The sequence below is a fragment of the Dreissena polymorpha genome, chromosome 1 (assembly GCF_020536995.1).
Source record: "Dreissena polymorpha isolate Duluth1 chromosome 1, UMN_Dpol_1.0, whole genome shotgun sequence".
NCBI classification, from domain to species: Eukaryota; Metazoa; Mollusca; class Bivalvia; order Myida; family Dreissenidae; genus Dreissena; species Dreissena polymorpha.
Window position 1 is genome coordinate 103,067,996 of NC_068355.1, and position 24,290 is coordinate 103,092,285.

General features: G+C 35.4%; 1 protein-coding gene across 4 annotated transcripts in view; it reads left to right on the forward strand.

Moving 5' to 3' along the window:
• LOC127865156 (protein mono-ADP-ribosyltransferase PARP14-like) overlaps nt 1-24,290 on the forward strand; it is a 245,098-nt gene that overhangs the window by 90,956 nt on the left and 129,852 nt on the right. For 2 of the 4 annotated variants that reach the window (XM_052405047.1, XM_052405045.1), the window contains exon 29: nt 2,805-2,982. The exons of 1 other annotated variant lie outside the window; for it this stretch is intronic. In XM_052405047.1, coding sequence (XP_052261007.1) covers nt 2,805-2,982 — 178 coding nt within the window. Of the gene's footprint in view, nt 1-2,804; nt 2,983-7,098; nt 10,144-24,290 lie in introns of those variants that run through there. One more of the 4 variants, XM_052405046.1, reaches the window with a different exon arrangement.

The following is a 24,290-nucleotide window of genomic DNA, read 5'->3' on the forward strand; positions in this document are numbered from 1 at the left end:
CGTTATAAATGTGTTACATCATATACTCTAAATTTATTACACCCGCGCAGCCAAGTAGAGGGGTATACTTGATTTACTATGGATGTCTGTCAATAGTTTACTTTGTAATCTTACCTTATCAACATGCAACATTTAAACTTGAATAAATTGCTCCTTATGAAATGAGTTTACAGGCCTGAGGGTTATTTTCAGTAGAACATTGACAAAAAAATTCATAAATGCTTGTTTTTAAGCTTTTTGAGCTGAGAGTAAGTGTTGCATCTGTTTATCAAAAATCCTATTATCAAAAATTGGTACATAAGTTTGAGTCCAAAACACTGGATACATGGATCAAACTTGGTATTCTTACAGGACAATATGTGCATCTGTTTTGTTCCAACAAAGGTCAAATGTCAGGTTATTGAAACTAGAACAATACTGATTGCAATCATAAAAAAGTACACAAGATTTGAAAATAAAATTTGTAATACACAATTCGCTTTCGGAATGCCATTTTTAGCTCATCTATTTTTTTTTTTTAATTATGAGCTATTGTCATCACCTTGGCGTTGTCGTCGGCGTCAGCGTCCGGTTAAGTTTTGTGTTTAGGTCCACTTTTCTCAGAAAGTATCAACGCTATTGCATCTAAACTTGGTACACTTACTTACTATCATGAGGGGACTGGGCAGGCAAAGTTAGATAACTCTGGCATGCATTTTGACAGAATTATGTGCCCTTTTTATACTTAGAAAATTGAAAATTTGGTTAAGTTTTGTGTTTAGGTCCATTTTATTCCTTAAGTATCAAAGCTATTGCTTTCATACTTGCAACACTTACTATCATAAGGGGACTGTGCAGGCAAAGTTATGTAACTCTGACTGGCATTTTGACAGAATTATGTGCCCTTTTTATACTTAGAAAATTGAAAATTCGGTTAAGTTTTTTGATTAGGTCCACTTTATTCCTAAAGTATCAAAGCTATTGCTTTCATACTTGCAACACTTACTAACTATCTTAATGGGACTGTGCAGGCAATGTTATGTAACTCAGACTGGCATTTTGACAGAATTATGGGCCCTTTATACTTAGAAATTGAAAATTTGATTAAGTTTTGTGTTTTGGTCCACATTACCCCTAAAGTATCATAGATATTGCTTTCATACTTGAAACACTCGCAAACTTTTATTAGGGGACAGTATAGGACAAGTTGCATAACTCTGGTCGTCATTTTGAAGGAATTATGGCCCTTTTTATGGGGGGAGCATATAGTCGCCGCTTCGTCTGTCCGTGCGTGTGTCCATGTGTCCGTCCGTCCGTGCACAATTTTTGTACGGGCTATTTCTCAGCAATTAATGACCGGAATTCAATTAAACTTTATGGTAAGCTTCACTACCAAGAGGAGATGTGCATATTATCAGCCGGTTCTGGAAGGATGATTTTTCACAGAGTTATGGCCCTTTGAAATTTTCCATTAACTGTACATATAGTGCAATTCTTGTCCCCCCAACTACTAGATGTTTCCTTTTATCTGAATATATAGTGCAATATTGTGACAAAAAAAACCTTTGGGGAGCATCACCCGTCTCCGACGGTTTCTTGTTTTACTTAGTAACTTTGAATATATGGTTAAATTTTGTGTTTAGATCCACTTTACTTCTAAAGTATCAAGACTATTGCTTTAAAACTTCAAATACTTTCTTGCTAACATGAGGGTACTGTACCTGGCAAGTTGAATTTTACCCTGACCTTTGAATGACCTTGACTATCAAGGTCAAATTATTAAATTTTGCCAAAATTGCCATAACTTCTTTATTTATGATTAGATCTGATTGATACTTTGACATAACAACTCTTACCTGACATACCACAATAGACTCCACCCAAACCATCCCCCACGCACCCCCCCCCCACCCCAGAATCCCCCCCCCTAAAAATGTTGTTTTTTTCATTTTTTTATAAAGATCATCTAATAAATGACTACACCCTCACACTGTACCCCCACCAGCACCCCCCACCTGCCCCCACTCCCCCCCCCACAAATTATTTTTTTTTTGGAAACATGGTTAAAAAACAAAAATATTTTTATTTATTTATTATTTTTTTAAATACCGTCCAACCATCCCACCCAAGAATACCCCCCCCCCCCCTCAATTTTTTTTTCATTTTTTTTTCACTTTTTGAAGATAATGTAATAAATGACCACACACCCACACTATACACCCCTCTCCACCCCACCCCCTCCCTCCTTTGTGATTGAAGTATTGAGATAGGTCCCTTCACCTTTAAAAGAAAAATAGATGAGCGGTCTGCACCCGCAAGGGTGCTCTTGTTTTGTCCTGCAATCATCCATCATTTTATTGTCCCAAACATCTGGACTAACTCAAAAAGTACATGATATATGATCACAAAACTTAATGCATGTGTACACATATTAAAAGTGATGACAGGATTATACATGACTCTTAAATGTCTGCAGTGGTCATGTTTCTGATGACTTGTTACTAAAACTTAAAGTTAAATTACACTGTATACTTAATTTACTCAAAAAGAACATAAGATATATTGACAGAAATTGGTAAGCACACTGATACAACATGTAATGTTATGTTTTTTCCAAATAAGTTTTCACACCTTAGATGTGACGTGTGGTGAATGTTAACAAAACCAAACTTCATACTGCTGAGATGAATGGACTTCATGAGAAACTAATATATATATATTAATTTATTTATTGTTATTGATATAAATAAGGGTTGTCTGGTTCTCAAAACAAAAGCATAAGTGACCTATGTTACAAAGGTTGTTTGTTTAACATTTCTGTTCAGATTGAAATGGTCCAGAACAAGTCTCTATGGCAACAGTACGCTGCAAAGAAGAAGCAACTAGAAGGGCAGAATCCTCCGGGAACAACAAACGAACGTTTCCTCTGGCACGGTACCTCTGCCGACACAGTGGATAGCGTCAATGCGCATGGTTTCAATCGTAGCTACTGTGGAAAGAACGGTATGTATTCATACTTACAACTTAGGTGGATATAGTTTTGCATCAGTTTACATTTTATAATGAAAAAAAAAGGTTTTATTTTAAGAAATGGCATCTTCCATTTTGTGGCAGTGATTTCATGCTTTTATTTTGTCCACTGATTGTACCTTGTTTGAGTATTTTTATTAGATGTGAAAGAATGGTTAAGTTTGGTTTTCTGCATAATAATTCATATGCCCAGTTAAGGCACATGGTCACCTGATTTACAGAGTTATCTATGGAATACAGAACGTGTTTCATCATTTGTAAAATGTTTTTCTTGTTAATTTAGTCAAATATGATCCAATCAACCTATTGCACTTAACTTAGAAATAATGTGGTTTATATGGAATTTTTGTACATTAAGCAACATAATTAGTCTGCGTTTTAACTGATCTGAGCTTAGCCCTAAGTATCAATATGGAGCTTTTTGCATCTCCCATTTTCATCTGTTTTCAATTATCTGGCCATGCATCTGTCATAGAGTGAATTTATAACAAATCCTTATTTCTTTACAAAATCTCAACATACGAAATCAATATCTATATATTTTACTATTAACATTTACTCTTTCAAAACATTTACTACTGTTCATCTAACAACCTAAGCAGTTTAAATCAACCTATTATAAGCATGACGGGTTCGCAGCAGTGACATGCGCAAGTAACCGTGCATTTGCCACTTGACTGCCAGAACATAAACACCGTTTATCTTTGATATATTGTTCTGTGTTGTTATTACAGTTCCTTCACACTAACCATAAAATATGTTTTCAAATGAGCTACATCGACACATCCGGCTTTAATTTTCATTGGAATAACTACTCCTTAACCGCTTTAGAGATTTACAGAACTTTAAAAAATGTTTAAAAAGTAATTTTTTGCAGCTGAACAAATAACTAAGTTAAATAACTAAGATTTAAGTAGAATTTTGAAAAAATCATATTTGATATTTAACATTCTATTGTTGTCTTATTAAGAGCTTTTTGTCCCCTACCGGTTTCACCGGAGGGGACTTATGGTTTTCGCTCTGTGTGTCTGTCTGTCTGTGAGTCTGTCACACTTTTTTGGATCCTGCGATAACATTAAAAGTTCTTAATATTTTTTCATGAAACTTGAAACATGGATAGATGGCAATATGGACATTATGCACATCATTTCATTTTATTCCTACGTCAACAATTCTGGTTGATATGGCAAAAAATAGACTAGAAATACTGCTGAAAATGGTGGTTTTCTGGATCCTGTGATAACTTAAAAAGTTCTTCATATTTTTATGCCCCCCTTCGAAGAAGAGGGGGTATATTGTTTTGCACATGTCGGTCGGTCTGTCTGTCGGTCGGTCCGTCCGTCCACCAGATGGTTTCTGGATGATAACTCCATAACGCTTAGGGCTAGGATCATGAAACTTCATATGTACATTGATCATGACTGGCAGATGACCCCTACTGATTTTCAGGTCACTAGGTCAAAGGTCAAGGTCACAGTGACTCGAAATAGTAAAATGGTTTCCGGATGATAACTCAAGAATGCTAAGACCTAGGATCATGAAACTTCTTAGGTACAAAGATCATGACTGGCAGGTGACCCCTATTGATTTTCAGGTCACTAGGTCAAAGATCACAGTGACTCGAAACAGTAAAAATGGTTTCCGGATGATAACTCAAGAATGCTTACGCCTAGGATCATGAAACTGCCAACTTAGTATGTGGTTGATTTTGTGAACATCGTGGGTCTAGGACAAAAGCACTGTTACAAAAAATAGCAAAACAGCATGCAACATGTGAAACCTAGTTTAGGATTGTATTTCATTTTTGTTCGGTAAAGGTAAACAGCTTTCCATTCATTTCTTAGTTTTGTATAAAGATATTGTACTGAAATTGTGTGCGTAGTTAAGGTCAAGGCCACTGTAACAAAGAATATTGAAAAATAACCTTTCTGATTATTAACTTGAGTTTGAATGTATGTATAGATATGAAAATGTGTGTGAAGGTAGCTTATATGCAGGCTGCACATTTATTTTGAATAATGTAAATTTATAAGACTGGTTATGCAGTGTTTCAGTTTCCTTGTTTCTTGTTTGGTTTGTACAGTTCTATCTTAGTCCTACACAAAGCTAATTTAAATTATATCTCTGGGGTCATACCTTGCCAAGGTCTTTGGGCACATGATTTATAAAGAATCAAAGAGCAAGATGAATGTTAAATTATCTAACAAGCAGGGAGGTGATTGATATAATTTGTGTATCACATTCCTAAGTGATCCTCTTCATAGATTGTTTACATTTGTCCATATGGTTAAAACTGACCATACTCAAGTGATCCAGTTATAAATATAGACTTAAATTGCAAACTGATTATAAAAAATCACATAGCCCATGTCATGTATGATGTTCTTTTACAAATATTACTTAAAATATGCCCATGTGCAAACTTTGCCTAGCAGCGACCTATCGCTGGAGGTATCATGGTCATTTTAGACTAAGACAGCAAATGCTTTATAAAATGTTGTAAATTGTCAGACTCATATTTAGTTTCATATTTGATAGGTCATATATTCTTTAGTGATCGTCTGCAAAGTCCACTTCACAGTCAGTTTAAAAAAGCTTTTTGAATTTTTTTATTTACTCTAAAAAAAGTCATCTATTAAGATTTGTTTAGATATTCAACTATGATTAAAAATCGCCATGAATTTGGGATGTAAATTCCAGTCGGGTGACAGTTCTCTGTTGAGTTTCACAGGGCCATTTTGTGTGTTCATTATATCTTCTAATGTCCTCCCCAAACATTCTGGTTATGTAGCAAAGATTGAAATTTTGACACAATTGATGTCATATGGTTTCACTAGATATGGCTGATGGACAGTAAACATCTTTGCAACTGTAAACCCTGGAGGTATCAAATTTAGCATGAGACATTGTAAAATGGTTGTATATAAAAAGTATTCAAATTATGAGCTAAAATAAGCCACGCACCATGGTTTGACAGTCTGAGATGTGTGTCTTATGGCTGTGTAGTATTGCCCCCGGATCGAATGATTGGGGGTATATTGTTTTTGGCCTGTCTGTCTGTCATTCTGTCACTCTGTCATTCTGTCCCAAAACTTTTTTAACCTTGGTTAAAGTTTTGCGATAACTTGCAATATTGAAGGTAGCAACTTGATATTTGGCATGCATGTGTATCTCATGGAGCTGCACATTTTGAGTGGTGAAAGGTCAAGGTCATCCTTCAAGGTCAAAGGTCAAATATATGGCTTCAAAGCGGGGCAGTAGGGGGCATTGTGTTTATGACAAACACATCTCTTGTTTGATTATGTACCAACGCATGTGGTTGTAAAATATACATCTTGTTAGTAAGGAATAGCTGTCCAATCCGATACATGATTATAAAACATACCTGTAAGGCTTAACATTTGTGTTCTTATGGTCAAGGTTACAATTACAGGCGCATGGTCAAACATGTGAATGCTCGGATTGTAACATCAATCAATTTATGTTGAATTCCATTAAAAAAATATGCAATTTTTTTATAAAAAATTGATTAAATAACGAAAGTAAAACTAATTTGACTCAAATGGTCACAGTGTTTTAACGTCATGTCCACATTAAGCCCATCTCGAAAGTAAAGGTCATGTCTTGGTACAAATAATCAGTGTATTTACATGGGGTTACACCCACAATACATATGTCCCCAGCTGAAAAGTTGATGTAACACATATTTAAATACCGCAATAAAAGAGATTGTCCATAATGTTTCTTCATTAGGTATCATGCAGTTTAAAAAAACTGCTAAAAATCATAGTGTCAATGCCCCTATCAAAGTTCAATGGTCAAATAATGCAGCTTTATATTGACTTTGATCATTATATAAATGTTTAGTCAGGGATCCTATTTGAGTATTTTATAAATGTCCTAATTGAAAGAATTTAATAGGCTATGAATAGATTACAGAAAAGTTCCTTGGTTAATGCATTCATTTTAGTTGCAATATCAAAGCGATGTTGAAAAAAGAACCCAGATTATGGAGATGTCTCTTAACGATTTATGAAAGAAATACCGAGCAATAACCCGATTCACTACAGTTAATGTCATGACTTACAGCGGTTGTATTCGGTGACGGAGTCTACTTCGCGGTCAGAGCAGATTATTCTGCACAAGATACATACTCCAGACCAGATCTGAATGGTGTTAAACGGATGTACTACTGTGGAGTTCTGACAGGGGAATTCATATTGGGTCAGCGTGGAATGCGAGTACCGCCACCTAAACCTTCTGGTGGAAAAAACGCATTATATGACTCAGCAACAAATAATCTACAAAATCCAGTGATGTTTATTATATTTAGTGATACACAAGCATATCCACTCTATATTGTCCATTTTAAGTAACTTAAACACACCGCTGGGATTATATATATGGTTTTGTTGTGAAAACAGTTTAATGTCAGTTGATATACATTATTTGTGTACATTTTATTATTGTTATAATGTTATATGTTAACAAGACTTCCAAAAAATATAACTTTTGTATTTATAGTTAGACATGTGTATATAATTAAGTTGCATTATTTTTTTGGAATTCAACAGTTTGTCCCAAAACTTTGTTTGGTACAACAGCTGCAATACACTTTGCTTAATCACTACAGATTGTAATATTAGTTTCAATATTAATATTATTATAAATATTCATGGTACTTCTGCTAAATATACAACCAAATTAAAGCAATACATATTCAAGTTTTCAAAGTATACACATTGATTTGCTATTATGAATTGCCTTAATTAAATGCTCACAAGTATTGACTAACAAAAACAGCAGACTTTAGTGACACATGCAAGCTAAAATACTGTCATCAAAAGTTTGCAAAAGCATAATGTATTTTATTTTACTAATTCTACTTGTACTACTTCTGATATTTTCTCACCTGGGAAGTGATTTTTTTACCACGTTATTGTTTATAAACAAAATATTTTAATGTGCGAGTGTGCGTAGGAAAAAAGATCTATGATTGTTAAACAATCATTTAATGCAGATGTCTGAAAGGAGTTTCAAACAGGTTTTCAAACTAGTTGTAAATCCTGGTTTTAAGATAGGGGTCTGGCGGGTAGGTGGGTGGTCGTCCATTCATGCGGTGTTAAACTTTTGTTTCTGTTAAATACGCTTAGTTTACAATGATCAATCTTAATGAATCTTTTAAAATAAAAGCTTACACTATGATATAGCTTGGGATTTATTTGGAGGTTGTCAGGTCAAGGTTTCTGTTACTAATAATGGCCGAAAGGTTTCTTTTCTATAGCTTAAGTTTGGATGAAATTAATACACATTTTGTGTATAGCTAGCTTACATGCACACATTGCTTGGGTTGACATAGGGCTTGTTGGATCAAGGTAAAGATTACTAAAAAATAAGCAACCAAAAGGTAGTTACCTTTCATTAACTGAAATTTTCATTTAGCAATCTTGATTAAACATTCAATATTGCAAGCTTGTATATGGATAACTTTGCATTTGGGTTGAGTTGGTTTAAGCTCATGATCAGTGTTACTAAAGATAGAACAGAAGGTTTCAATAACTTGAGTTTGTATTGTCATGGAGCTTGTCTCTAAAAGTGTGTGTGTGTAGTTCGCTTAACCCTTTGCATGCTGGGAAATTTGTCGTCTGCTAAAATGTGGTCTGCTGAATTTCTAAAATTAGCATTTTCTTCTATTTTTTTCAAAGAATACTATAAGAATAGCAAACAGTTTGGATCCTGATGAGACGCCACGTTCTGTGGCGTCTCATCTGGATCCAAACTGTTTGCAAAGGCCTTCAAAATTTGGTTCCAGCACTGAAAGAGTTAAATGCATAGAGATAGACAACTGGTTTCCACTGAGTTCTTATTGGGATACTGTGCTGTAAATGGTGTGTGTTGGTAGCTTATATGCAGACCCAGCTTGGGATTTCTATTAGTTCAATTAACAAGTAAAACGCTGAAAACTTGGTTTTGTGGCATTTTTGTGTTTCTTATTTTAAAATAAAATACTACATTTTCTGTTGATAGCCGCTAAGATATTTAGGAAGAGGTTTGTTGCATATGTAGGATTTATATTTGTTTGGGCAATGGATCAAATTAATTGCCAATTAGTGTGTTATTATGGTGTTGCTCCACATAGTGTCTTGTCCTTATCAACAAGGTCTTTTTTCCTGACTGTTGACATATATTGTATTGGTACTATTTTGATTTCCAAAATGAACTATTTTTGGGTTTTAATGATACCATATTAGTTTAAAGGGGATGCTTTTAAAGTATTGTAAAAGATTCTTTTTTAGAGTAAAAATTATCAATAACTAGCACTCCTCTTAAGTATGGGAGTATGAACATGACAGGTACTATTTTGCAAATACAAAGACAAGTGTCTTAACGCATAAGGTGATAAAAATTGACAAGCGTTTTTCATATATTGCTATTGTACTTATTAAGTTACAGCATCCTTTTGTTTTTGTTTTTCTAGCTGGGAATTTTTTTAAGCCTTTTTTATGACGTGTGTTTACGATGTGTATGAAATTTCTGTGATTGATTGAATGGCTTGAGCTTGATGGTATCTTGGTCCAGAATTATTCAAAGGCAATATGTATTACACTGAACAGATTTTTAAAACTATGTTTGGTAAATGTTGACAGAGGCTGTGGGTATATGGAAGAACTCTACAATGGATAGATGTTCTCAATTGTAGGAGACTGCTTGTAATGATATGAAAGAATGGATAAGTTTGATGTATGAATTCACTTGTCATGACCAGTGAAAATGTTCAGATTTATTTGAGACTATGATTACTTGTAATCTGCCTAATATGCAGAGATTGACTTGTGAACCAAATATACTGAACACAGTTTGTAATTTAAATTTTCAATATTTACTCCTAAAAATGCAGAATTGTGTTGTATTTATAAAAGGAAAGTAAGCAGTTCTTTAAAGTATGTGTATGTCATTTGTATGATTGATCATCTATACACAGAAAAAATGTATCAGGCTGATAGGATCTTATTTGTATATCTTTCAACTTGTTAAAAAAGTAAATGAGGGTATATTTTTTTGTTGTTATGTATAAAATGTACCTTGCTATGTGTAGTTGCTTGTATGAATGTTTGAATAAATGTATTATGCCGCTGCGGAGATAGTGTTTTGAAACGCAGTTCCACGTTGTTGGTAAAGACATGCAAAGGCAACTCACTAAGTGTTGATTATTTTAGTGTTTATTTTCACAAAGTATTTTAACTGAAATGATAACAAAAGTCTATAACACAGTTCTGACACACAGTTTTAAATTATTAAATTAAATTAATGTTTTATCATAATAAATGTTTCCCTATAACGTTTAATGATGTTAATTTATATCACAGAGAAAATCACAAAGTTAAATGTCACACAGTAAGGCTAAAGTCTATATATTTCTCATGTTCAATATTCTTCAGTTTTATATCAAATTTCTAAACAGTTGTCTAGACCATAGTGAATGGCTTTATATTTATTTAGCAATCAAGAATATCAATTTAAGAATATAAAGTTGTAATTAGCTTAGAATGCTTGGGTATTATGGGATAACATTATGTAACATAAGCTGTCATTGTTTGCTTAAAGCTCATGGCTTGAAATTATGATGACTGGGTATTATTAACAATATCATGTACAACTGGCCGCATTAATCTTTAATAACAGCACTGCAAATGTAACTATTTTACTTTTAAATTGAAACTAAATTATATTTTAACTTAGCAAATAAAAACATGTTGTATTAACATATAACTTTAAACTAAAACTAAATAACACTTACATATTATAACTAAATAATATTTGACTTAAATAAAAATATTGATCAATCATTATGTAATTTGGGGTGCATAAAAAATGTTAAAGCTATCCTCTGGACATGTTTTGAGCTTATTCACGCATCAGTAGTGCATTCATGATGTGTATCTAATGGATTTTTGACAGATTGAAGGGTATTTTTTTGATACTGAGATAATTCAAGGAACATGTTCACCGATTGTCAAATTTGCCATATTTCAACCTTTTGTGTCACATTACAATATGAAAAGAACACTAAACATCAGGAAGCAAAATAACATTTATGAGGTAGAGTAATACCTAAAGTACATTTACGTTTATGAATGATCATCATGAGGAATTAATAAAACAATAAAGCGTTACAAACGCGAAGCGATTGAATATTTTGGATTGTTTCTGTTTTCATTATATTTTGTAAATAAACATGGATTACTTATATAAAGTATATAAGTATAAAATTTATGACGTAATTTATCTGCCGTTCGGCTGAGTGGTTAAAGTGGTAGCTTTTTATGCCCCCGGTAGGGTGGCATATAGCAGTTGAACTGTCCGTCAGTCCGTCAGTCTGTGCATCCGTAAAAAAACTTTAACATTGGCTATAACTTTTGCAATATTGAAGATAGCAACTTGATATTTGGCATGCATGTGTATCTCATGGAGCTGCACATTTTGAGTGGTGAAAGGTCAAAGTCAAGGTCATCCATCAAGGTCAAAGGTAAAAAATAAAAAATATAATAAAATTCAAAGCGGCGCAGTAGGGGGCATTGTGTTTCTGACAAACACATCTCTTGTTAATCCTAATTTCAGTTGTTCCAGCCCCAAAGTGGGAATTTTTTTTCTTTTTTTTTTTGTTTCTTAAATTCTTTTTTATACGCCCGTATAAAATACGGGACGTATTATGTGAAACCCCTTGGCGGGCGGGCGGGGCGGCGGGCGGGCGGCGGGCGGAAGGCATCACTTTGTCCGGACTCTAATTCAAATTGTATTCATCCGATCTTCACCAAACTTGGTCAGCAGTTGCATCTAGTTGATATCTAGGCCAAGTTCGAATATGGGTCATGCCGGGTCAAAAACTAGGTCATAGGGTCAATAAGTGCATTTTCAAAGGGGCCACTTTGTCCGGACTCTATTTCAAATTGTATTCATCCGATCTTCACCAAACTTGGTCAGCAGTTGCATCTAGTTGATATATAGGCCAAGTTCGAATATGGGTCATGCCGGGTCAAAAACTAGGTCATAGGGTCAATTAGTGCATTTTCAACGGCGCCACTTTGTCCGGACTCTAATTCAAATTGTATTCATCCGATCTTCACCAAACTTGGTCAGTAGTTGCATCTAGTTGATATCTAGGTCAAGTCCGAATATGGGTCATGCTGGGTTAAAAACTAGGTCACTGGGTCACTTAGTGCATTTCAAGGATTTAGCATGGTGTCCGCTCTCTAATTGAAGTATTTTTCATCCGATCTTCACCGAATTCGGTCAGAAGTTGTGTCTAAATGATATCTAGGTCAAGAACAAATATGTGTCTTGGCGGGTCAAAAAATAGGTCACAAGGTCACTTAATGAATTTCAAGCGTTTAGCATGGTGTCCGCTCTCTACTTGAAGTAGTTTTCATCTGATCTTCACTGAATTTGGTCAGAAGTTGAGTCTAAATGATATCTAGGTCAAGAACAAATATGGGTCTTGCTGGGTCAAAAACTAGGTCACTTAATGCATTTCAAGCATTTAGCATGGTGTCCGCTCTCTAATTGAAGTAGTTTTCATCCTGTCTTTACCAAATTTGGTCAGAAGTTGTGTCTAATTGATATCTAGGTCAAGTTCAAATATGTGCTGCTTAATTTTCAAAAATATATCATTTTGCAACTCAAATGGTAAAGCTATCAAGTTGTCCAAAACCTTCAAACGGGCGTATCTTGTGACAGTTTGGCACTCTTGTTTGTTTTATAGTGGAGCTGTACAGTTACGATGTTTAAATGTATCAAATTTAAGCATTTAATGACAAACTTCAAAATGGCCAAAATCTTTGAACAAGTCCCTTTAAGACCAAGTAAAATTGTATATTAAATGGCAATTTTGCTCCTATGCTCGTACCAACAATAAGTCGCATACTGGTGTAAGCGGAGGGGACTCATTAGATCTACATCTGGTCCGTCCGGTTGATTGTCCAAATATGGACTTTGTGCCATTAGTCAAAAAGTACTTTTTGCTAAATTCATAAGACTTGATATGTGGATAGAGCGCCATATAAGGAATATAGTTACACTCTATTTCAATTTTTTCGTAAGACCAAAATTGTAGTTGCTATGGTAAAGGCAATAATTACAAATCAATTTGGATCCTGTGATAACTCATAATGTACTCCAGCTAGGTTGATGAAACTGTGTATGTGTATAGTTGGTAAAATGGGGAATATGCATGCTATTTTTTCTTTTTTCAACGGGCAAATATTATGATTGTTATAGTAACAGGTGTTTTGTTTACAGTCAGTCTGTTAGGAACAATCTAGATCCTACCATAACTCAAAAAGTACTTAAGCTAGGTCCATGGAACTCAGTATGTTTATGGACGGCCATATCGTGAAAATGCATATTATTTCTTTTTTTTTAAGGCAGACAATATGTGGTTGCTATGGTTACAGAAATAATTGACAATGAGGACAATGTTTATAATTATAAATGTATAATGCTTCGTCAGACTCAACAGGACCTTCTATTCCACTCGCACTGACATCGGTTTAGGATATTATATAGCTTACCATAACATGCTCGTTGTGATGCGTTTTAAATTTGTCAATTTGTCATATATTGTCAACATTTAGCTTTTTAATTCTTTAGAAGCTAACCTTTATTAATAATTTGTTCCTGTTATGACTTGACTAAGTTGAATGCATGGTCCATTGGGACAAAAAATCAGCCACTACATAAAGTGTTAGAAACACCGTTATAGCACTGTATGCTCAGTCTCACTAAAATCATTTCTATCTCACCTGAGAAACAGGGTGTGGTTAGTGACGTACACTTTTTGCCCATTACCACTTAAGAGGTCACATTCTTTATGTTATCTTAATAGAACTTGGTGAGAATGTTTATCTTGGCAATATCGATGCCAAGTTTGCATCTATGTCATGTGTGTCCACAAATAATGTAATCTTTACAATTCATAGAAAAACCTATTGCCACTCTAGAGGCCACATTAAGAACTCTTATCTTGATGAAACTTGGTCTGAATACTGTCTGGATATCTACACTGAGTTTGATTCTGAATCATTTGAGTCAAAAAAATGGTCACCAGGTCAAATCTAATAAAACCTTCTAACCACTTTAGAGGACACATTTATGACTCAATCTTGGGAAAACTTTGAAGACTGTTTATCCTGACAATCCCTAAGCGGAGTTTGCTTATAGGTTGCATATGTCCAAAAACTAGGTCATCCGGTCAAATCTTAGAACATCTTAGAAAACCTTAGAAAACCTTGTTACCATGCTAGAGGCCACATTTATAACTTACTCTTGATGAAATTTTGTCAGAATGTTTATCTTGACAATATCTAAGCCGAGTTCGAATGCAGGTCATGTGAGTCCAAAGACTAAGCCACCAGGTCAAATCTAAGAAAAACCTTGTTAACAATTATATATGAATCCACTTTGGTGAAACTTGGTCTGAATGTTTGTGTTGAAAATATATAGGCCCAATTTGAATCTGGGTCACTAGCCTTTAAAAACTAGTTCATCAGGTCAATTCTTAGAAAAACATTGTTATCACTATAAAGTTCACATTTATAACTCATTCTTAACCCTTTACCACTTAGATTCGTATTTTTACGCTTTTGTAGTCCCTTAGAAAGTTAAATTTCATTAAATACCTTTCTTACTAAATTCAAGTTTGAAAGGCTTCATTTCCAACCCTTTAAAGATACTGATGAGCGGCAAACAGCATAAAACCTGAACAGACTGCGAGTTAGTTGCAGGCAGTTCTGGTTTTATGCCGTTTGCACATAGCCATTTTCACTTTGCTTCTGAGTGGAAATTGGTTATTACTTAAATTAAGTCGGAATTTTTATGTTGATACTATCTTTGCTAAGTTGGATTCTGGGTCAAGTGCATCCAAAAAGTAGGTCGCCAGTTCAAACTTTTTAATACCTGAAGAGACTGGATTTATTACTCATTGTTGATGACACTTAGTCAGAATATTTGACAATATCAAGGCTTAGTTTGAATCTGGATCACAAGCATTAAAAAACTAACCACCGGGTCTAAAAAACTTGTAACTATCCTTGATAGCAGATTATAAATAACTCAATCCTGATGAAACTTGCTCAGAATGTTGATCTTTTCTAGGTTTGATTTAATTCTGGGTCATATGTGTCCAAAAACTAGGTCACCAAGTAAAATATATATAAAACTTTGTCATCTCCATGTATGCCACTATTATGTCAATCTTGATGCAATTTGGTTCCCTTAATTATCTGGATAATGCCTAGGTCAAGTTCTAATCTTGGTCACATGTGTCAAAAAACTAGGTCACCAGTTCAAGTTCTAACAACTGATTTTCCTCAAACTCAGATGAGTGCTTCATGGCAATCTTGTTTATCATCGCTGTTCTTCAAAAACCGCGTAAGTAAATTTTTACAACTTTTCAATAGGCAAAAAAACATTTTTTAAATTAAATCATTTAGATAGTCTAAAAAAGGAACCAAATATTAAAGAGAAAACTGCGTAAGTCCATTTTTAGCTCATCTATTTTTTGAAAAAAAATTATGAGCTATTGTCATCACCTTGGCGTCGGCGTTGGCGTCGGTGTCCGGTTAAGTTTTGCGTTTAGGTCCACTTTTCTCAGAAAGTATCAATGCTATTGCATTCAAACTTGGTACACTTACTAACTATCATGAGGGGACTGGGCAGGCAAAGTTAGATAACTCTGGCGTGCATTTTGACAGAATTATGTGCCCTTTTTATACTTAGAAAATTGAAAATTTTGGTTAAGTTTTGTGTTTAGGTCCATTTTATTCCTTAAGTTTCAAAGCTTTTGCTTTCATACTTGCAACACTTACTAACTATCATAAGGGGAATGTGCAGGCAAAGTAATGTAACTCTGACTGGCATTTTGACAGAATTATGTGCCCCTTTTATACTTAGAAAATTGAAAATTTGGTTAACTTTTGTGTTTAGGTCCACTTTATTCCTACAGTATCAAAGCTATTGCTTTCATACTTGCAACACTTACTAACTATCATAAGGGGACAGTGCAGGCAAAGTTATGTAACTCTGACTGGCATTTGGACGGAATTATGGGCTCTTTATACTTAGAAAACTGAAAATTTGGTTAAGTTTTGTGTTTTGGTCCACTTTACCCCTAAAGTATCATAGATATTGCTTTCATACTTGGAACACTCGCAAACTATCATAAGGGTACAGTAAAAGGACAAGTTGCATAACTCTGGTTGTCATTTTTACGGAATTATGGCCCTTTTTTGACATAGTAACTTTGAATATATGGTTAAATTTTGTGATTCGATCCACTTTACTTCTTAAGTATCAAGGCTATTGCTTTCAAACTTCAAATACTTTCATGCTATAATGAGGTTACTGTACCTGGCAAGTTGAATTTTACCTTGACCTTTGAATGACCTTGACTCTCAAGGTAAAATTATTAAATTTTGCTAAAATTGCCATAACTTCTTTATTTATGATTAGATTTGATTGATACTTTGACAAAACTACTCTTACCTGACATACCACAAGAAACTCCACCAAAACCATCCCCCGTGCCCTCCCCCCCCTCCCCCCTCCCCCCCCCCCCTATTTTTTTTTTTTTTAAGATCATCTCACAAATAACCACCACACCCTCACACTATACTCCCCCCCCCCCCACCCCACCCCCCCACCCCACCCCCCCAAATTTTTTGTTAAACAGTTAAAAAACACAAATATTTATTTTTATTATTTGATGTTTGAAATACCGTCCAACCATCGCACCCAAGAATCCCCCCCCTCCCCCAACCCGAATCCCCCCCCCCCCCCCCCCCCCCCTAATTTTTTTTTTTTTTTTTTTTTTTTTAAGATCATCTCACGAATAACCACCACACCCTCACACTATACCCCCCAAATGTTTTTTTTTGAAACGGTTAAAAAAAACAAATATTTATTTTTATTATTTTATGTTTGAAATACCGTCCAACCATCGCACCCAAGAACCAAGAATCCCCCCCCCCCCCATCCCCCCCCCCACCCCTTTTTTTTTTTGCGTTTTTTTTCGCCTTTTTGGAAGATAATGTAATAAATGTCCACACCCCCACACTATACACCCCTCTTCACTCCACCCCTCCCTCCTTTGTGATTGAAAATGAGAGTCCCTTCACCTTTAAAAAGAAAATAGATGAGAAGGCGGTGCTCTTGTTAGAATTAAAATGACAACTACAGGCTTTTATATTTTCATAAATAAAAAGTATGCCCATTTTGACTAAGACTATCTAAATTAATATATCTTAAAACTTCAAAAAATATTTTTTTAAAGTTTTTTGAAAAGTTGGAAAAATTGACTTACGCAGTTTTTGCAGGAACAATTAGTGCACCAATTAGTGTTCAAGATTTTCTCACATGCTCATAACTATGCCTTCCAATTGGATATGAAATCCAGTATTTTTGCAGAAAATGACCCGTGAACCCGCCGTTCTTATAAAAACAAATAACAATTTGCGCCAAATTTGACTTACGCGGTTTTCGAAGAACAGCAACGTTATGTTAGTGTGTTTATTTAATTTTACTTTAATCAATTCAAATGCAGCAGACAGTTTGAAATAATTATTTAAGAAGTATTGAGAAGTATTTTAAACATTAAATTGGTATATTTGGTATTTTATTGCTGTTTGTTTGGAAGTGTGATGCTTTGTGATTTGTGTCATTTTTTGTGTTTATACTAGCACGTGTAGGTTTTTTTTCCATTAAACTGGTTTACCTAAAGTCCTTTAGACCATTCAAAGTCAGTTTTCCTCATCTTGTTTGTGTTTTGTTAGTGTGTGGCTTTTACTTACATGTCAATTGTTATTCTCCGACTGTTTCTCTATTGGCTACTGCTATCAACAAAATGACATCTTTTCTACTGGTGCAACTGACATTGCACATGGTTTTCATACTGTAAGGAATATGAGTTAAGGAACACAAATATTCTTAAATGGTTTGGTTGAAACTGTTTGGGTCTTTAGTACATGTATTTTGGTTTTTTAGCTCACCTGAGCACAATGTGCTCATGGTGAGCTTTTGTGATCGCCCTTTGTCCGTCGTACGGCGTCAACATTTGCCTTGTTTACACTCTAGAGGCCACATTTATTGTCCAATCTTCATGAAATTTGGTCAGAAGATTGGTCACAATGATATCTTGGATGAGTTCGAAAATGGTCATATTTGCTTGAAAAACATGGCTGCCAAGGGGCGTGGCATTTTTCCTAATGTGGCTATAGTAAAACCTTGTTAACACTCTAGAGGCCCCATTTATTGTCCGATCTTCATGAAACTTGGTCAGAATCTTCTTCCCAATAATATTTTGGATGAGTTAAAAAATGATGCCATTTGGTTGAAAAACATGGCGTCCAGTAGGCGGGGTATTTTTCCTTATATGGCTATAATAGTAAAACCTTGTTAACACTCTAGAGGCCACATTTATTGTCCAATCTTCATGAATTTGGTCAGAAGATTGGTCTCAATTATATCTTGAATGAGTTCGAAAATGGTTACGTTTGCTTGAAAGACATGGCTGCATTTTTCATTATTTTGCTATATATGGCTATAGTAAAACCTTGTTAAAACTTTAGAGGCCATATTTATTGTCCGATCTTCATGAAACTTGGTCAGAAGATTCATCCCAATAATATCTTGGACGAGTTTGAAAATGATGCCAGTTGGTTGAAAAAATGGTCACCAGGGGGCGGGGCATTTTTCCTTATTAGCTCAGCTGAGCACAATGGGCTCATGGTGAGCTTTTGTGAGCGCCTTTTGTCCGTCGTGCGTTGTGCGGCGTCAACATTTGCCTTGTTAACACTCTAGAGGCCACATTTATTGTCCAATCTTTATGAAATTTAGTCACAAGATTGGTCTCAATGATATCTTGGATGAGTTCGAAAATGGTTACATTTGCTTGAAAAACATGGCTGCCAAGGGGCGGGGCATTTTTCCTTATATGGCTATAGTAAAATCTTGTTAACACTCTAGAGGCCACATTTATTGTCTGATCTTCATGAAACTTGGTCAGAAGATTCATCCCAATAATATCATGGACGAGTTCTAAAATGGTTTCGGTGGCTTGAAAAACATGGCCACCAGGGGGCGGGGCATTTTTTCTTATATGGCTATATATGGCTTTAGTTGTTAACACTCTAGAGGCCAAATTTATTGTCCAATCTTCATCAAATTTGGTCAGAAGATTGGTCGCAATGATATCTTGGATGAGTTCGAAAATGGTAACGTTTTCCTGAAAAACATGGCCGCCAAGGGGCGGGGCATTTTTCCTTCTATGGCTATATATGGCTTTAGTAAAATCTTGTTAACACTCTAGAGGCCACATTTATTATCCTATTTTTATGACACTTGGTCAGAAGATTCATCCCAATTATATCTTGGAAGAGTTAAAAAATGATGCCAGTTGGTTGAAAAACATGGCCGCCAGGGGGCGGGGCATTTTTCCTAATATGGCTATAGTAAAACCTTGTTAACACTGTAGAGGCCACATTTATTTTCCGATCTTCATGAAACTTGGCAAGAAGATTTGTCCCCTTGATATCTTGGATGAGTTTGAAAATGGTTTTGGTTGCTTTAAAAACATGGCCACCAGGGGGCGGGGCATTTTTCCTTATATGGCTATATATGGCTTTAGTAAAACCTTGTTAACACTCTAGAGGCCACATTTATCGTCCAATCTTCGTGAAATTTGGTCAGAAAATTGGTCTCAATAATATCTTGGATGAGTTTGAAAATGGTTACGTTTGCTTGAAAAACACGGCTGCCAAGGGGCGGGGCATTTTTCCTTATATGGCTAAATATGGCTATAGTGAAATCTTAACACTCTAGAGGCCACATTTATTGTCCGATCTTCATCAAACTTGGTCAGAAGATTCATCCCAATAATATCTTAGACATGTAAAAAAATGATGCCAGTTGGTTGAAAAATATGGCCGCCTGGGGCGGGGCTTTTTTTCATATATGGCTTAAGTAAAACCTTCTTAACACTCTAGAGGCCACATTTATTGTCCGATCATCATGAAACTTGGTCACAAGATTTGTACCAATGATATCTTGGATGAGTTTGAAAATGGTTCCGGTTGGTGGAAAAACATGGCCGCCAAGGGGGCGTGGCATTTTTCGTTGTTTAGCTATTGTAAAACCTTGTTAACACTCTAGAAGCCATATTTATTGTCCAATCATCATGAAACTTTGTCAGAAGATTTGTCCCAATGATATCTTGGACAAGTTCGATGAAACTTTGTCAGAAGATTTGTCCCAATTATATCTTGGACAAGTTCGAAAATGGTTCTAGTTGCTTGAAAAACAATGTCACCAGGGTGCGGGGCATTTTTCCTTATATGGCTTCATGAAATTTCATGAAACTTTGTCAGAATATTTGTTCAAATGATATCTTGGATGTGTATGAAAATGGTTGTAATCTGTTCAAAAACATGGCTGCCAGGGTGTTCACTAGTCATGATAGTTGGTAAGAACATTTTGTTTTAATGACATCTTGGGCTGCACAGAACAGGTCAGTTCCTTTGAATCTCAGGTGAGCGACTTTAGGCCTTTCAGACCCTCTTGTATGGCTATAGTAAAACCTTGTTAACTCTCTAGAGGCCACATTTATTGTCCGATCTTCATGAAACTTGGTCAGAAGTTTTGTCCCAAATATATCTTGGATGAGTTCCAAAATGCTTCTGGTTGGTTGAAAAACATGGCCGCTAAGTTGGCGGGGCAGTTTTCCTTATATAGCTATAGTAAACCTTGCTTACACTCTAGAGGCCACATTTATTGTCCGATTAACATGAAACTTCGTCAGAAGATTTGTCCCAATGATATCTTGCACAAGATAGAAAATGGTTCCGGTTGCTTGAAAAACATGGCCACCAGGGGGCTGGGCATTTTTCCTTATATGGGTTTAGATGGCTTTAGTAAAACTCTAGAGGCCACATTTATTGTCCGATCTTCATGAAACTTGGCAGAAGATTCATCCTTATTATATCTTTGAAGAGTTTGAAAATGGTTCGGGTTGGTTGAAAAACATGTTCACCAGGGGGCGGAGCATTTTTCCTTATATGGCTATTGTAAAAACTTGTTAACACTCTCTAAGTCACATTTTTTGTCCAATCTTTTTGAAACTTGGTCAGAATATTTGATTTAATGATATTTTGGATGTGAAAGAAAATTTATCCAGTCTGTTGAAAAACGTTGCCGCCTGTGTGTTCACTATTCATGAAAGTTGGTTTGAACATTTGTTCTAATGACATCTTGGGCTGCACAGAACAGGTCAGTTCCTTTGAATGTCAGGTGAGCGACATTGGGCCTTTCAGGCCCTCTTGTTTTTCGTGTTAATGCGTTAAGTTCATTAAATTTATGAATAATTTCTTCAGAGTAAGTACAGAATGCATCATCTCAAGCTTAAATATGGGTCATGCCAGGTCAAAAACTAGGTCACGGGGTCACTCAGTGCGTTTTAAACCGAAAGTTTGTCCGGACCATGACTATGTCATTTATCGTTAGATTTTAAAATGGTACATTTGTTCACCATCATGGAACGGTGTGTCCAATGCCTTGGTACAAGCGAAAGAAGTACGTCAATATCTCCAAGGTCAAGGTCACACTTGGAGTGGACCATAAATGAGCTTGTCTGGGCCAAAACTTTTTCGTTCATGGTGATATTTTAAAATCATTTGGCACATTTGTACACCATCATTGGACGGTGTGTCATGCGAAAGAATTAAGTCGATATCTCCAAGGTCAAGGTCACACTTTGAGTTCAAAGGTAAAAAATGGCCATAAATGAGCTTGTCCGGGCCATAACTATGTCGTTCATTGTGAGATTTTAAAATCATTTGGCACATTTGTGCACCATCGTTGGACGGTGTGTCATGCGAAAGAATTACGTCGATATCTCCAAGGTCAAGGTCACACTTTGAGTTCAAAGGTAAAATGGCCATAAATGAACTTGTCCGGGCCATAACTATGTTGTTCATTGTGAGATTTTAAAATCATTTGGCACTTTTGTTTACCATCATTGGACGGTGTGTCATGCGAAAGAATTATGTCGATATCTGCAATGTCAAGGTCACACTTTGAGTTCAACGGTCAAAAATTGCCATAGATGATCTTGTCCAGGCCATAACTATGTCATTCATTGTGAGATTATAAAATTACTTGGTACATTAGTTCACAATCATTAGACGGTGTGTTATGTGAAAGAATTACGTCGATATCTCCAAGGTCAAGGTCACACTTTGAGTTCAAACGTCAAAAATGTCCATAAATGATTTTGGACGGGCCATAAGTATGTCATTTATTGTGAGATTTTTAAATTACTCGGTACATTTGTTCACAATCATTGGACAGTGTGTCATGCTAAAGAATTACGTCGGTATATGTAAGGTCAAGGTCACACTTGGAGTTCAAAAGTTCAAAATGGCCATAAATGAGCTTGTCCGGGCCATAACTATGTCATTCATTGTGAGATTTTAAAATTACTCTGCACATTAATTTTGTTCACAATCATTTGACGACGTGTCATGCGAAGAATTCAAGAGTTCAAAGGTCAAAATGGCCATAAATGATAATGGCATAATTATAAATAATTCTTGAAAATCGCCATAAATTAGATTATATTGTTTTGTGAAGACAGCATGCAAACTATTCTGTGTCAATGCAGCATGTAAGGATATACGTCACGTCTGTGGCAAAGCTCTAGGTTATTTCAAACCTGCTTTAAATTTTTTTTTTAAATTGTTTTGTACAAAAATAACAACCTATGCAAATTGAATTGCATGTAAAAAGTACAATACTGTTTTTAGCTCACCTGATTACAACGTGCTCATGGTGAGCTTTTGAGATTGCCATTTGTTGTGAATCTTCCGTCGTGTGTTGTCAACATTTACCATGTTAACACTCAAGAGGCTCTTCATGACACCATTGTCAGAACAATTGTCCAAACTTTATCTTTGCCGAGTTGGAAATTGCTTCATGTAAGGTCAGAAAAGTAGGTCACTAGGTCTAATGAAAGGAAAAGTATGTTAACACTCTTGAAGTCACATTTATTGTCGAATCTTCATGAAACTGTGTCAGAACATTTGTTCTTACCATATCAGCTGAGGTCAAAAATGGTTCCATGTCATTTAAAAACATAGCAGCCAGAGGGCAGGGCCGTTTTCCTTATATGGCTTTAGTAACATTTTTAGTCCAATATTCATGAAACTTGGTAGGAACATTTTGTTCTAATAATATCTGGCCCGATTTTTAAATGGTTCGGTGCATTGAAAAAAATGGCTGACAGGGCCCGGGGAAGTTTTTGTTTAATCGTTAAAGTGAAACCTTACTAACAAGTCTAATTTAACGTCCAATCTTCAGGAAACCTGGTCAGAACATTTGTTTTAATGATATTTGCCACAGGGTTGGGCAGTTTTCCCAATATAGCTATAGTAAAACCTTGCTAACACTCTAGAAGTCACATTTTTAGTCCAATCTTCATGAAACTTTATAAGAACATTTGTTCTGGATCTGAACCAGTTTAAAAATGGTTTTGGTTTGTTGAAAACCATGGCTGCAAGGAGGTGGGGCAGCTTACCTTATATGGCTATAGAAAACTTTGTTACCACTCTAGATGTTACATTTACAGTCCAATCTTCACAAACCCTGGTCATATCATTTGTTCTAATGATATCTCGACTGGATATTGAAAATTATTCCGGTTCCTTGAAAAACATGGCTCTGATGGTCTCATTTAATAGCCAATCTTCATGAAACTTTGTCTGAAACTTTGTACCAATGATATATTGGCTGATTTTGAAACTAGTTTATGTGAGCATAAAAAATAAATCACTAGGTCAAATAAAAAAGCATGTTTTTACTTTAAAAGTTGTTTCCTTTGGCTAATCTGCATGTTTCTCAGTCAGAACATTTTTTCTAATGATATCTCAGCTCAATTTAAGAATAAAAATGGGCCTAGAAATTACATAGTTATATTTCATGCATTTCTTTCACTTTTTTGAACTCCATATTCTAAGAACAGATTAGTTCCTTAGGGTTTCAAGTGATTGCTTTAGGGCCCATGGCCCTCTTGTTTATATAAAACCAGTATGGGAGTTAATTTCACTGCTACAAAAATCACAAACCATAGCGCTGAAACACATGAAGTCAATGTGTTGTCACATATTTGTTGTATTAAAATTTGGACTGCATTGAACAGAACATTCATAACGGTATAGTCCGAATTACTGCTAATTGTT